At 49.5% G+C, this 14,946-nt stretch overlaps 3 protein-coding genes across 5 annotated transcripts in view; 1 reads left to right on the plus strand and 2 right to left on the minus strand.

Annotated features, from left to right (window-relative positions):
• LOC310670490 (E3 ubiquitin-protein ligase TRIM7-like) overlaps nucleotides 1–14,946 on the plus strand; it is a 329,122-nt gene that overhangs the window by 86,296 nt on the left and 227,880 nt on the right. The window lies entirely within an intron of this gene.
• LOC310672944 (olfactory receptor 2T27-like) lies at nucleotides 1,192–2,136 on the minus strand (the record flags this gene model as incomplete). The annotated part of the gene is made up of 1 exon (XM_083430627.1): nucleotides 1,192–2,136. The coding sequence occupies one exon, from the start codon at nucleotides 2,134–2,136 to the stop codon at nucleotides 1,192–1,194; it is 945 nt and encodes a 314-aa protein (XP_083286753.1).
• Nucleotides 12,515–14,946, minus strand: part of LOC310670789 (olfactory receptor 2D3-like) — a gene marked incomplete at its 3' end in the record, with an annotated part of 126,299 nt that continues 123,867 nt past the window's right edge. For both annotated transcript variants that reach the window (XM_083426550.1, XM_083426551.1), the window contains one exon: nucleotides 12,515–13,460. In XM_083426550.1, coding sequence (XP_083282676.1) covers nucleotides 12,515–13,453 — 939 coding nt within the window. In that variant the 5' untranslated portion in view covers nucleotides 13,454–13,460. The remainder of the gene's footprint in view (nucleotides 13,461–14,946) is intronic.

Consider the following 14,946-nt stretch of genomic DNA (forward strand, 5'->3'; position numbering starts at 1 on the left):
GCACAGCTTGCTGGGAACTTCCGTTTGTGTATAGCTTTTGCTTATGCTGCTTGCTTGGACACGAAGGAGAGAAGACATGTTTTCCTTTTGTCCTGATGTATGCTGAATAAACTGCTTGTAAATAGGCTCATCACAGCCTCTCCCTGCCACTTCTGTTTTGCAGCGTTATTTACTCTGCTGAGTGTGCGTGCCCAGCTTCTGAAGGTTTCTGAAGCTAGGGTTGCAGTTTCATGCTGATCCAAGGACTTGAGATCGCCCAGCACACCGGCCTGTGGGTTGGGGCCTGATGGGGGCCTGCCAATTGCCCCCAATTCCTTGGCTGCATCCCAACAAACACTGCACATGTCCCCATTTTACCCCAACCACTTCCAAGCACTTCTCTGAGATATCCCTGTTCCCTGCATCAAAGTTGCATGGCTTTGAATCTTACACAATACATTTTACACAACATTACCAGCCTCTTTTACTTCTGTTACCTTTGATATCTGTTACAATTGCAAGGACATTGAGCTTCTCCAATACAAAGTGGACAAAAGGCCAGACTATGCTTGTTAGATACATAGCATGGAGTTATATACCATTTTTTTCGCTCTATAAGACACACTTTTCCCCCTTCAAAAATTAAGGGGAAATGTGTGAGCGTCTTATGGAGCGAAGTTCCCGCTGCGCTCCGGAGGCTCCAGGCAGCTATCCACAAGCCTTCAGAGTGCAACGGGAATTCCTGCTGCGCTCCGAAGGCTTGCGGATAGGTGCCTGAAGCCTGGAAAGTGAGAGGGGTCAGTGCACACCGATCCCTCTTGCTCTCCAGGCTTCGCTTCGCTGGAGAGGCGCTGCACAGTTTTCCCTCTCTGCGCAGCACCCCTTCAGTGAAGCGGGAGGAGAAATGGAAGGGGCTCCGTTTCTCCTGCCACTTCGCTGAAGGGGCGCAGTGCAGAGAGGGGGAGAATTTCCCCCCCCCCCGTTCTCCCCCTGTAAAACAAGGTGCGTCCTATGGTCGGGTGCGTCCTATAGAGCGAAAAACACGGTAGTTTTGCTCTTAATTAAAGGGGGTGGTGGGTGGGAATCCTTATCCAAAGGGCAGCATAGGGTGTCTGAAGGATTGCCTCTGTCCACATGCAACTTTGGTCTCTCCTTACCAACCCCCTGCCCCATACAGATTATACCCATAGATTGCCTGTGGGGTGGCCAGCCTCAGAATTTACTCAATGGTATATTCAGAGTACATTTTTCAATCCGTTTCCTCAGTGCAGCCAGCACATCTCGGTTCCTCAGGCTGTATATCAGGGGATTCAGCATCGGGGTCATAATGTCACAAAACACAGAGATAACCTTATCCTGTTGTGCCGTTCTGTAGGACCTGGGTCTCATATACTTAAAACTGGCTGCTCCGTAGAAGATGCCAACCACACAGAGGTGGGACAGGCAGGTGCCAAAAGCCTTGCGCATCCCTTCCAACGATTGCATTTGTAGGACGGTCATGAGAATGGCCATGTAAGAAGCCAGGATGATGGAAAGGGGACCGAGAAGCAATATTATGCCGGTAAGGTATATCCCATGTTCATAAGTGGAGGTATCAGAACAGGACAATTTCAGCAGAGCTTGGACTGTGCAGAAGAACTGATCTATCCTATTTGATTCACAGAAGGGCTGTTGGAACACAGAAATGGTGTGTATCAAGGCATGAAGAGAAGCACCGACCCAGATGCCGGCCGACATGGCCAAGCAGATCCTCTTGCTCATGAGGATGGGATACTGCAGAGGCTTGCAGATTGCCACATACCTGTCATATGACATGACACTCAGTAGGAGGCATTCTGCTCCTGCCATGGTCAGCGTGAAAAACATCTGTGTCGCACACCCAGCCAACTCAATCGTGTTCTCCTTCCCTAAGTAATCCACAGTCATCCTGGGGACAATAGTAGAGATTAGACAGATGTCCATGAAGGACAACTGGCTGAGGAAGAAGTACATGGGGGTCTGAAGATCAGGACCAGTTTGGATCACAAATAGGAAGAGGCAGTTTCCAGACAAGGCAATGAGGTAGGCAAGTTGGATGGCAGCAAAGAAAACAGTGTGCATCACGGTGTGGTTGAGAAGACCGAGAAGAATGAACTCAGTCCAGGACGTCCCATTCATTCTTCGTGTCAGAGGGGCACCTGAAAAGATGGAGGCATGAGAACTGGAGCAGAGCAAAGGTGTGATGAGAAGTGATGAAAGAAGCAGAATTTCAAAAAATCAGCAAAATGTCACGGTTTTTGCAAAAAGCTCAACAACTGGGTGTCTGGGTTTTTCCTTCTTTGCATATGTCAACCCTAGAACTTTAATGGAAAGCTTTAGTGGCTTTCAGAAATCCATAGGGGTGCAGCTGGGACATCTCAGACCTGGGACTCTATTGTCCCACAGTCTTTGGGTGCTTCAGTTGTGACGCACACAGTTCTATTTATGAAGCACACAGTTATTAGGGATCTAAAAATCAATTTAGAAATATTCCCCTCCTCTCCTCTCGAATCCCCTGCTTTCTATCTCTTTCTACATTCCTGATAGGCAAGCTGGAGCAAGAGGAACAAACAACAGTCTGCCAAGTCTGATTAAAATAACAGAACCTTTGAGCATTTTAAACCCATGTAAACCAGAGCACCATCATGCCTAAGGAATAAAATGCTCTTTGCTTTTGCTGCCCTGACACTAAGCACATTCCCTTGGGAATAGTGGGTTGGGGAGTCATTCAGTTTGCATTAAAAGACTAATCTGTCAAATCCACACTTTCCAAAACAAGGTGAGAACTAAAACGGAGCCCTCCTTTGAAAGTCACACTTACCTGAATTTTCCATCCAACCAGTGTTAACAAACATGTATAGAAAAGTGCACATAAACAAAACAGATAACTGAAAATGGGAAAGGAAAAGGAGCAGCTGGCCAACACCCAGTCCCCCTAGACTATAACATCTTTCAAAAAAGAGAGAGCAGAAAGGACTTGGTGGGGGCCGTCGTCAGATCTGTTCATAGCCTCAGCACACCCAACAATTCTGGGGGCTGATAGTGGTCATTTGCTGGTGAGAGCTGGGCTGAGTCATGGCATCTTGAACTTCAACCCCCAACCCCAGTCCTGGTTGCCCCACTGGAAATCAAAATGCCCTTTAAAACTGCCTTGTCCCCATCTTCTTATTACCTGCAATCTATACCCCACAAAAGGTTGCTATGCTTTCCTGTGATGTTTCACTGTCCATCTGCATTCCTCCGTGAAATGCTTCTTATGGCCCAAGGAATCCTTACCAGTGGGATATGGTGCTGGAACAATCTATTTTATTTTGCAACTATGGCTGTTCCTTTGCATCATTCAGGCAAATTAAAATGGTCTCCCTGGGAGAGAAAAGCCTTTCTGGGTTTACACGCCGCCTAAATCCCACAGCTTTAATTAAAGTTTGGGCTGGAGAAGCTGCAGCAATTGCCTATGGGATGTGGAGGGACCCAGAGACATTGAGCGAAGCAGAGGCATAATAACTTTATCGAATGGAGCAGAGAATAGCCGCTTTCAGTATACCAGTCTTTTCCAAACAGTCACACTCGCAACTGAATTCTGCATATCAGGTGCAAAGACACAGAAATGCAACCAATCGGAGCTTAAAAGAGGCTAGGCACTTATTGATTTGAAAAGGAACCATATATTGATTTGAACCAATGGAGCAGTTAAGAACCACCTCTTATGTCAGAGATGGGGAAACATGTAGCCCTCTGAAACCTGTGGTGGAAAGCCTTGGCCAGGGGCAGTGTGTCCCATTTTGCTGCCTGAGGAGAAATAGGAAGATGCCGGCATGCCACGCCACAGTGTTTCTTACGTGGGTTGTCTAGTAGCACCCATGAAGCAGACAGCAGGTTCCTATTCATAGCTCCATGGCAGAGCGTCTGTTTTGCATGCACAAGATCCCCAGTTCTAACCCTGGCATCTCAAGGGACAACTGGGAATGTCCCTTACATTAAACCCTACAAAGCCAACCGTAAGCTGGTTTCCTTTTTACAATCAGCCTTATCTTTAGCAGCTGGTAACTCAACGAGGCCTACTTGCTCTCCTCCAGCCTAATTAATTGGCTCGGCCATCAAAAACTCTGCTGCGGCACAGAAAAGTCTTGCTTTTCCCCACATACCTCTCGCAGTCTTCCGCAGTCTTACTCTCCTGTAAGTGCCTTGAATCTGGGCCCATAACCTGTTGTTGGGATACTGCCAGGGAGACAAAGCCACTAGGCAGGCCTCCAGGTCGTCTCCGGACAATCTCCCGGTCTCCCGTTGGAACCGTATCAGTCAATTAGCAACATGAGCCTCAGACACATTTCAAGACTCGTGCACACCCTTTCTGCAGAGTTTCCACAATGGACGATTCAGCCAGGAGAGTATATTTACAGCTTCATTCAGCGTAGATCAGAACAAAGGAAAAACATGACTGCTTGCATCCGTGTTCAGGAAAACAGCCAGAACAAAAGCTATATACAAAACGAAAACTCCCAGTGAGCAGGAAGTAAACAGGCATGTGACACACAACAATCATGCCTGACCATTTAAGGTGGAACGGAACTATATCCTAACACTCCCAGTGTCATCTCTACTGAGTTGGGTGGACTCAATCTAAGGCAGTTTCCCATGCTTCTAGATGTAGCTGGGTGCCATCACCTACCAGTGTCAACCATTTGCTCTGATGTCTGGGGCAGGTGGTAGAAAGAGTTGAACATCTGAAGAGCCATAGGCGCTGCCCACAGCTCCTGTAGATAACAGCACATCCATCATAGAGTCAGAGACGCAACTACAATACTATTTTATTGTCATTATCCAGTCGAATGTTGATGGGAGGTTTTGCTTCTGCACATGAGTCTGGCAAACCGCTCTGAGCTGAAGCATTCCTTCCTCACCCACCCTATAATGTTTAGTTCACATTGAGTTCATGAAACATCTTACCCTGACCTGTTCTTAATGCATGGTTGACCACATCTATGGAATGCGATAGTTATGCCCTTTTAAGTTTTGCTATATCAATCACTAGTAATAGTTTAATAAGGAGGTTTTCATACCTGTCCAATTCTGTGTTCCCTTTCCCAACCTTTAATCTATTGATGATTAATGCCTATATGCAACCCTTGCATATGATTTGTGTTAACCAATCAGCAACAAGCACATATGTGGCAATGCTGTAATATTCAATAAACGGGACTCTCCGAGACATGCTCGAGAGATGCCTCCCATATGACACTTGTCACTCGTCTGTCGTTTATTTCAACCCAACAGAATGTCACCATGATTCATCTTCTGTGGTCTGAGCATGGAAGCGTTCTTCTGTGCTCTGACACAGTTTCCAGCTTCCCTCTCTTGGTCATCCTGGACCTTGCTGTACTCTCTGTAGAGTCACCAACTCTCCCCTCTGCCTTCTATCTTGTGTGCTTTCAAATAGCACAATGGTGTTTTGAGACTCCACTTTAACTGTCCTGGATTCTGCTGCTTTATTGTCCCTCAGATCAGAAATGGGAGTGTTAACCATGGCATCTCCAGTCTTTCCCTTTTCACAGGGAACCAACAGATCACTATTAACAACAAGAGAGAACGAGCCTGCTGGATAGGCTTTACCTCCATGTATTTGTCTTTCAAAGCCCTCCAAATCGGTGAACACCACAGCCTCTGGTGGGAGTGACTTCCATAGTTTTAACTCTGCACCGTATGGAGAAGCCCATTTGCTTATCTGTCCCGAATCTTCCAATGTCCAGTTTCATTGGATGTGCATGAATTCTAGCGAGAGGGAGAAATATTTCTCTCTCCACAGTGTTTGAAGTGGCAAAAGAGTGCTTTAGATGTATTGTGTGAATATGACCTATAATCCAGTCAATAGGCTGCATTGCACACACACACACACACACACACACACACACACACACACACACACCTCTTTATACAAGAGGGATTGCCAAAGACATATTCCAGCCAGGCAAAAGAAGGGTGTGGAGCAGGATCAGTGAGGGGCAAGACCTGGGAAGATTCCTGAGGGCTGGACACGGAGACCTGTGCTTCCCTACTCCTGCAGCATATTGTAGCACCCTCAGAGATTCTATCTGGGTGGGTGTCAGAAGCAGACCAGCAATAACTCACACGGCATCAGTGAAGTTAACGCTCTTTATTCAAAGAAACAAAACAGCTCAGGCCTAGAGAGCACAGCAATTCTTCCCAGTAGATCTTGCCCCAATGAGGCAGTTGCGAGGACTGAAGGTCCCCATCTTTGCCCAGCTGCCTAAGTCTCCTCTTCCCCCAGGACTTCTCAAGTAATTAGAGACTCTGGCACCTTATCTGCCTCTGCTTCGCTCTCTTCATACCTCAGTGGGTTCTGAGAGACCAAGGACGAGGGGAACAGGTCACAGCAGGCATAGGAGACCTGTGGCTTCTTCATCTGTTTGCCTCATCTCTGCCTCTTGGCCCCCCTCCTCTCCAGCCTCTGCTTCTGCCTCTGAGTCTGGGCTGCTCTCTGCCACAGACGCTTCCTGCTCACAAAACCCTGTTGCCCCTTCAGTTTCCAACACCTCCTCCCGGTCTGCTCCCTCTTCTCCCTCTGGCCACTCATCGTAGTCCCACCACCAATTGCCTGGCTTTCAGCTTTCTTCTCTTGGAGGTTCCCACTGCCCTTTGACATCCAGCCAGTCCCTGGCAGATGCCTGATGTATCTTAGCAAGATGCAGAGACCTTCTTGCCTCACCCCCACTCTTGAACAGTGTATGAGTCATGCAGTGACATCAGGATGGGCTACTACCGTTTTTTCCTTGTTTTCGTTTTTACTTTGCTTCTGCCCGTGAAAGACTCTCCTACCTGAAAGAGAGGGGAGTGGTTGTGGACGGGAGCCTGAGCACCGCCCACAGCAGGGGGCTCAGCCCCCTGCCTTTCTGTTCCCTGGCTGGCGCTCCTCCCACCAACCGGCACCCAATCGGGTGCCGCTGGGGGGTGTGGTCAGCCAAGTTCAAATTGCAGCGCCAGCCCTCTCCTCAGCCTCTTTCCACTCCATTTCCTCAATGCCTTCAGATCATTCATGGCTGACTATGAGCAGCGCTTTCTCTTAGCTATTCTTTAGTTCTATTTGCCTTGTGTTTCTTACTTCCTTGTTTCGCAAACCAGTGGCCAGCCTTTAAGCAACCCAGGTGCAGGCCCAAGCCCTCAGTCAGGAACGGCGGCTGTGCAAACTAGGTCTCGGCCTTGCTCGGTGACGACTGACTTTCAGAACCGCATCGGGGCGCCAGCGTGGAGGCTGCCGGCCCGTATCAATAACCCGGTGGCTTCCAGTTCTTCTTTGCAGAATAAGCAGCCCAGGGTCTAGCTTCCAGAATCAGGCACCTCATCAGCCGGTGATGACGAGTCAGAATGGCTTAAGCCCTTTATGGCGAGAAGAAGCCATCAGAGGTGTATCGCACTGGAAAGCTGGACCTTAGAAGGATTTAAACGTAAGGTGTGCGGGTAATTCAATAAAGGGCAATGCCAATGGCAGTCTTGTAAGTACGCGCACGAGTGTGAGAGATGCAGGGGCTCACTCAGCCACAGTGTGTTACAAAGGGAAGTGGCTCTTTCGGGGAGGTCGGGGCTTTCACCACTCTAGTTCCAGACGAACCCCCGCAGCAGGGAACCATCGATAAAGTCCTTCTGGGTCTATCTCCTCAACCACTTGTCCATCCATCCGGACGGAAGTGCAGCATCCTATCTTTGGAAGGGTTTCTCAGAGGGTTTTAGAATCCTAGTAGTTGGCTCCTTAACCGCGAAGGACTCTACTAATCAGAAGTCAGTAAGGGAAAGGACGCTCGCCCCGCCCCATGGGTAGCTAGCCCCACCCCACCATGTGTGCCACTCTGGGTGCCAGAGCAGCTAGCTCTGCCTCTGGAGTCACACTATGGCATACACTATGGGATGAACCCAACAGGGCCGCCACTTAGCCCCTGCTTGGTCTCCAGACAGAGGCACCCCTTCCCAGACCCACCCCCCCTTTTGAGATTATTAGGCAACCAAATGTATCATTCCATAACACCTCATACAGGAATTATTTTTTCCTGGGGAGCCTGCCTTTTCTCCCAGATCAACTACAAGAGCAAGACCACAGCTTTAACAAAATGACAGCCCGAACAGGAAGACACATGGGAGCTTTGAAGTGTTCCAGATCCATTCCCTGTTCTCCCAATGAGCAGGGCAGCTGTGGGCAAAATTGCAAAGAAGTACAATAATGATTTTGTCCTCCGTCCTAGAATCTAGTAAGCCTTTAAGCCCAACAGTCGGAATCGCATAATTTCAGTCCGTTAACCATATTAGGGAACATGTATAGTTAGTAAACAAATTGCTAGTTTTGTGAGAAATAACACTTCACTGAAGTGGATAACGCTTTGGCTAAGAGCTCACCTTTGGCAATCTTCTAGAACATGTTGCATATGTAGCAGTTATTTCTAGCTAGAGGGAAACTGAAACCTGACATTTACAGTATCAAAACACACACACACACACACACACACACACACAAACCACACAAAAAACAAAACAAACAAAAACAACAGCAGCAACAACAACAACAACAACAAAAACCCTTCCCAAACCTGCATATATCGCCCTTGGGCATCGTGCCGAAGAAGAATCCCGGGGAATTTTGGCTCATTCACAATTTATCCTATCCGAAGGGCGGCTTAGTAAATGATGCCATTCCACCAGAGTTATGCTCGGTGAAGTATGCCACCTTCGATCACGCGGTTAAATTGATCAGGAGTTTTGGTCAAGGGGCGCTTTTGGCGAAGTGTGATATTGAATCGGCTTTCCGCCTTTTGCCGGTGCATATTTCAAGGTAAATATTATGTGGATAAGGCCATGCCAATGGGCTGCTCTGTAGCCTGTTCGGCTTTCGAAACATTTAGCACCTTTTTGGATTGGGCCTTAAGATTTAAAACAAATTCCATTGGGGTTACGCACTATTTGGATGACTTTCTCTTCATGGGGAGGTCCGGCTCCGGGGAATGCGCCTCACTGCTGGAGGCCTTTGCGGCCTTGGCGCAGGACTTGGGTGTTCCTTTCGCAGAGGGACCCACTACTTGCATCATGTATCTGGGCATCGAGTTAGCTCAATCCTCCCGCTTACGTAGGGAAAAAATTGACAGCCTTAGGGAAATAATCCGGCCCACCCTTCTGCTAAAAAAGATTACCCTTCGGCAGATCCAGTCCCTATTAGGTCATTTTAACCCCCATAAACCATTAAAAAAAATAAAAAAAAAAAAATCGCTTGCAGGGTGATCTCCCCAGGACGCCCCTTCTGCACCCGCTGGGCCAGGCTGTCAGTAGGCCTCAATTATCCGCACCACAGGGTTAGACTCCCGAAATCGGTCAAGGAAGACCTGGAGGTTTGGGGGACCTTCTTAGATAATTATAGTGGAGTCTCGCTCTTAACTTAACTTCAGATTTTCAGGTCCAATCGGATGCGGCAGGGTCGCTAGGTTTAGGTGTGTACTTTAGGGGGTGATGGTGTGCTCAGCGGTGGCCAGCAGGATGGCAGGGTGAGGCTATCACGCGAGACCTGACTTTTCTCGAGTTTTTTCCGATAGTGGTCGCGGTGCACATCTGGACGCAGGAATTCCAAAACCGTCGGGTGTGCTTCAAAACCGACAACCAGGCGGTGGTAAAGATTTTGGAAAGGCAGTCTTCTCGATCTTCAAGGGTAGCGGCCCTTCTGCGGTCGTTCGTCCTCCGGTGCCTTGAGTATAATATAATCTTTTCTGCCAAATTTGTACCAGGAATCAATAATAACATTGCGGATGCCTTGTCTCGCTTTCAGATGTCTCGCTTCCGGTCGCTGGCACCTGGAGCGCAACTGTTGCCCGAACCCTTTCCGGAGCACCTGTGGAACGTTGGAGACGCAAAGTGATACAGGGAGTATTAGCGTCCGTCGCACCATCCACCCTCAGGTCTTATAAGAAGGCCTGGTGCGATTTCCTGGGTTTCAGGTCCGGGTCATCGGGGCTTGCTCCTAGCGTGCCACCGTCCTCCGACGACGTCTTAAGATATCTTTCTCACCTAGATGACCTGGGCCGAGCTCCCAAAACCTTAAAGATTCATGTAGCTGCCATTAGTTTCTTCTCCAAAGCTACATTCTCCTCTGACCCGTGCAATGACTTCTTAGTCCGCAGGGCTATCGAGGGCTGGAGCAGGCTTCAACCTTCACGGGCTGGGGGCCGTAAGCCGATCTCTTATGCGGTATTGTCCAAAATCCGCACAAAGTTAAAATCCATCTGCTGGTCCAAGTATGAGGCCCGCATGTTTTCCGCCGCCTATTCGATTGCGTTTTTCGGCGCCCTACGGGTGGGCGAGGTTGTAGCCGAGGCTGGCGCAAACGGCTCAACGCGCGGCCTCTTATTGGACGATGTGCAGCTATCAGAGGCGTCCATGACACTCAGGATACGCCAGTCAAAAACAGATCAGGCCGGCAGGGGGGTGTTTGTGAAGCTGGTAGCTTCTGCGGAGTCGGGTCCATGTCCGGTAAAGGACACCAGACGATTTCCCTACCTCCGGCCTCCCGGCCCAGGTCCTCTTCTGGTCCACCTAGACGGTTCCCCGCTTCTAAGGCATCAATTCACGGATCGGCGCTGCAACAACAGCCGCTCATTTGGGCTTGCCGGTGGATAGGATTAAGGAGATGGGCCGGTGGAAATCTGATGCATATAAAGCCTATATCCGCTAGATTACATTACATTAACCCCCCCACTTACCTGTCGCTTTCTTCTTTTCATCCTCAGCTGCTGCCAAAAAGATCGTGTGGATTTGCGGCCACAGTATCGTCCATTGGGCCCGTGCAAGGGCGTGTAGTTCCGGCCTCACTGTTATTCTTGGCCTACATCCGGGAGTCCGCTGTTTCTGGTTCATGAAATGGGGCATGCGTTGGCAGGAGCTTATGCCTATGTTGCGGGAGAAAGTGGCCTTGTTCGGCCCCCCCGACATCCTTATTGTCCAGCTAGGCGAGAATGACCTCGTTACCAGGAGTACGGCGGACTTGTCATGGAGTATAAGAACTGATTTGGGCGAGATTGCTGTCTTGTGTCCCGGGACTACCGTGTTTTGGTCCTCCCTCCTGAAGAGAATTGTGTGGCGAGGGGCGAAGTGTTGTATGGCCGTGGAGAAAATCAGAAAGACTTTGAACCGGGCCGTGTCCCGTTGGGTGCGCTGTCGGAATGGCCAAGTTATTGTGCATGATCGTATTCGGATTGGCAACATGGACTTGTATAGAGATGACGGGGTTCATCTCTCAGACCTGGGGAATGACCTGTGGCTTGACAGCATCATCAGTAGCGTCAGGGATTGGTTGCAGCTGTGAGGGTATTGGCGGCGAGCCTTTGGCTCGGGTGGCGGTTAGGCATTGGATTATTGCGTTATGGTGTGTGGGAAGGCTAGGTGTGGCCATCGGCCTAAGCCTTCAATTTTGGGTATTCCGTTAAAGGAATCTGGGGGTCGTGTATTCCGTCCGATGCCTGCTTGGCGGGAGGCCATGGCACGACCCCTGGTGACGTCAGGGGAGAGCCTATAGTTGTATTATCATCAACAGGCTCCGCCCCCCTGGTGATTCAACCCCTGTGGTGGACATCCAATGCCTAAGCCAATACCTTTTCACTGCTGTAACCAATAAAGTTGTGGCCTTTTCATGCCCATAAACCATATATCACGTGTCCTTGTGTGTTCATTTCCACAGGGCGGGGGTCGGGTCCTCGAACCACAAAGACTCTCCTACCTGAAAGAGAGGGGAGTGGTTGTGGACGGGAGCCTGAGCACCGCCCACAGCAGGGGGCTCAGCCCCCTGCCTTTCTGTTCCCTGGCTGGCGCTCCTCCCACCAACCGGCACCCAATCGGGTGCCGCTGGGGGGTGTGGTCAGCCAAGTTCAAATTGCAGCGCCAGCCCTCTCCTCAGCCTCTTTCCACTCCGTCTCGCCGAGAGTCACCCACCCTCCACTCCCTTTAGCTTAGGGTATTGGCCTTGCTATGGACCTTAGGTTGGTCGCCCTGGTTAGTCGGGGGGCCTGGTAGGAGTTTTTCCGCATGGCAGTAGGCCATGAGGTTTTTTCGCCTACCTCGTAGCAATCGTCACAACTTTTGTGGTATTGGTGGGTAGGTTAGGCATTGGATTATTGCGTTATGGTGTGTGGGAAGGCTAGGTGTGGCCATCGGCCTAAGCCTTCAATTTTGGGTATTCCGTTAAAGGAATCTGGGGGTCGTGTATTCCGTCCGATGCCTGCTTGGCGGGAGGCCATGGCACGACCCCTGGTGACGTCAGGGGAGAGCCTATAGTTGTATTATCATCAACAGGCTCCGCCCCCCTGGTGATTCAACCCCTGTGGTGGACATCCAATGCCTAAGCCAATACCTTTTCACTGCTGTAACCAATAAAGTTGTGGCCTTTTCATGCCCATAAACCATATATCACGTGTCCTTGTGTGTTCATTTCCACAGGGCGGGGGTCGGGTCCTCGAACCACAACATTAGGCACTACAACTTACTGTTTGAAAACCAGTTTGACCAGGGCTCCTTTGACATCATTGTTCCTTAGGCTATAGATAAATGGATTCAAAAGAGCAGTCACCACATTGTAAAACAGAGAGAACTTCTTGTCCCTCTCTGGCTCATAGCTGGATGCTGGGCGCATGTATATGAACATGGCAGCCCCGTAGAAGAGCGTCACCACGGTGATGTGCGAGGTGCAGGTGGAAAAGGCTTTGAACTTTCCTTCGGCTGAACGGATGCTCAAGATGGCTGCTAAGACAAAAGCGTACGATACCACTATGAAAGAAAGTGGGATCATGAGCACAATCACCCCCACCACAAAGTCCACCAGCTCATTGACCCGGGTGTCTGCACAGGCCAATTCCAAGATGGCCGGCACCTCGCAGAAAAAGTGGTTGATCTCATTAGGGCCACAATAAGGCAGCTGCATGGTGAAGCCAGTATGCATCATGGCAAAGAAGAAGCCACAGGCCCACGACCCGGCAGCCATCTTGAGGCAGAGAGGCCTGCTCATGATGAGGGTGTAGCGCAGCGGGTGGCAGATGGCGGCATACCTATCGTAAGCCATCACAGCGTAGAGGACACACTCAGTTATCCCCAGGGACAGGAAGACGTACATCTGGGTAGCGCAGCCAGCAAAAGAGATGGTTTTCCGCTGGGAGAGGAGGTGTATCAGCATCTGGGGCCCTATAGTGGTACTATAGCTGATGTCCAGGAAGGAGAGGTTGGCCAAGAAGAAGTACATGGGTGTGTGGAGACGGGAGTCTGTCCTGATAAGGATGATAATAAGGCCGTTCCCTAGCAGCGTCATCAGGTACATGGTCAGGAAGATGGCAAACAGCAGCTTCTGCATTTGGGGCTGGCTTGAGAACCCAAGAAGGATGAATTCAGACACAGAACTTTGATTTGCCCCTGTAAGATCCGTTGCCATCCTTAGCCTAAGACAAATGACAGGGAAGTTTAAAAACTGGCAATTTCACGTTAAAATGCATGCCTAACAAAATCCCCTCCCCACATCCCTATGTGAAGGTGGAGGGAACTAGACCTTCCCCACTCCCCTCATATAAAAGTCTCATAGTTCATCAGCCAAACTCCCTTCCCAATAGCATCTATAGCAGAAATGCACTGGGCATGGGGGGCGGCATGGGGCAGGTAACACTGGGGACAGGGAGGGGCAGCACCTACCTGCCCTCCCATTGCCGCCTGGTCTCCGCAGCATACCGGCAGACGGAGGGGAAGGGACAAGGAGAGGTGGTGCAAATGCACTAGCAGGAAGGGCTGGGTTGGCTCTGCCAGTGAGTTTGCACTACACTGACCACGTCGCTGCCTTGTCCCTCCCAGTAAAAGCTGTGGTGATGCCAGTGGCAGGAGGTCCGGAAAGCACTGCCACCCCTTACCATGGTCAGATTCTCCTTCCCTCACTCCTATGCCCCTCTTTAAGGTCAAAACCAGGTATAGAAAAGGTGATTATATTATTTGTCCAGCTAGTCCAATATACATAGTCTATTGCTCCAAACAGAAGCTCTAGAGCCAAGAGGTAAAATTTCAGGGAAGCATATTTTGGCTATAGGTCAGGAGGGACTTTCTTGCAGTAAAAACTGATTGACAATAGAAGAGACAACCTCATTCACTACGGTCATTTCAATAGACTCTGGATAAGGATGTTGCATTTGTACTGTGGATTGCAGACTGCATGATCTCCCAGGTCCCTTATGACTCTATGGTTGTGTGCACTCTGCTGCAGCTGCAACCCCTGCCTGCCCCCCAACTTCATGCATGAATAGGCAGACACATTATTAAGCCACTGCCACCCCTAGTTTGACCCTAGTCTGAAAACTGAAAATGGTCTGCTGGGGTAAGAAGCCCCTCAGAAAATGGGTTTTGTTTTCAGGAGCTAGATGGTCACAATATTTGGGGACAGTGAGAATTTCCTTTACCAGGTCAGACTGGGGGATGATTCTGTTTCCTCGCTCCATCAGACTTCTCCTAGCAATGAAGGATAACTTCCTTCATCCATATGGGCTTCTCTTTAACAAGCCTTTAGTAGTCTGGTATCCTTCAGAGGGACTGGACTACAACTCTCGACAGCCCTGATCATTGGCTGAGATTAGAAGTCCAACACATTTGGAGAGTCTCAGCATGGGGAAGGCTGCTTTACGGGGTCTTCAGGTCTCTCGCGTCCTGATGCTTCCCACCCCTGTCCTGTTGCAGCCAGTCAAAGATTTTACTGCTCAGCCAAAGGTCATTTTGTTCCCTCTGGCAGCATAAAGGAGGAAAACATATAAAAACACATAAAGGAGGAAAAAGTGTTTTTCAAGAGCCAACTGTATACATAACCACCAAAGCAAGGAAAAGCTAACTTCCTCATTGTCTTAGGTCTCAGATTCTCAGCTAACGGATCTTTCCTATACTCACACACTCATT

Source organism: Podarcis tiliguerta (genome assembly GCF_965153285.1).
Source record: "Podarcis tiliguerta genome assembly, chromosome: 2".
Lineage (NCBI taxonomy): Eukaryota > Metazoa > Chordata > Lepidosauria > Squamata > Lacertidae > Podarcis > Podarcis tiliguerta.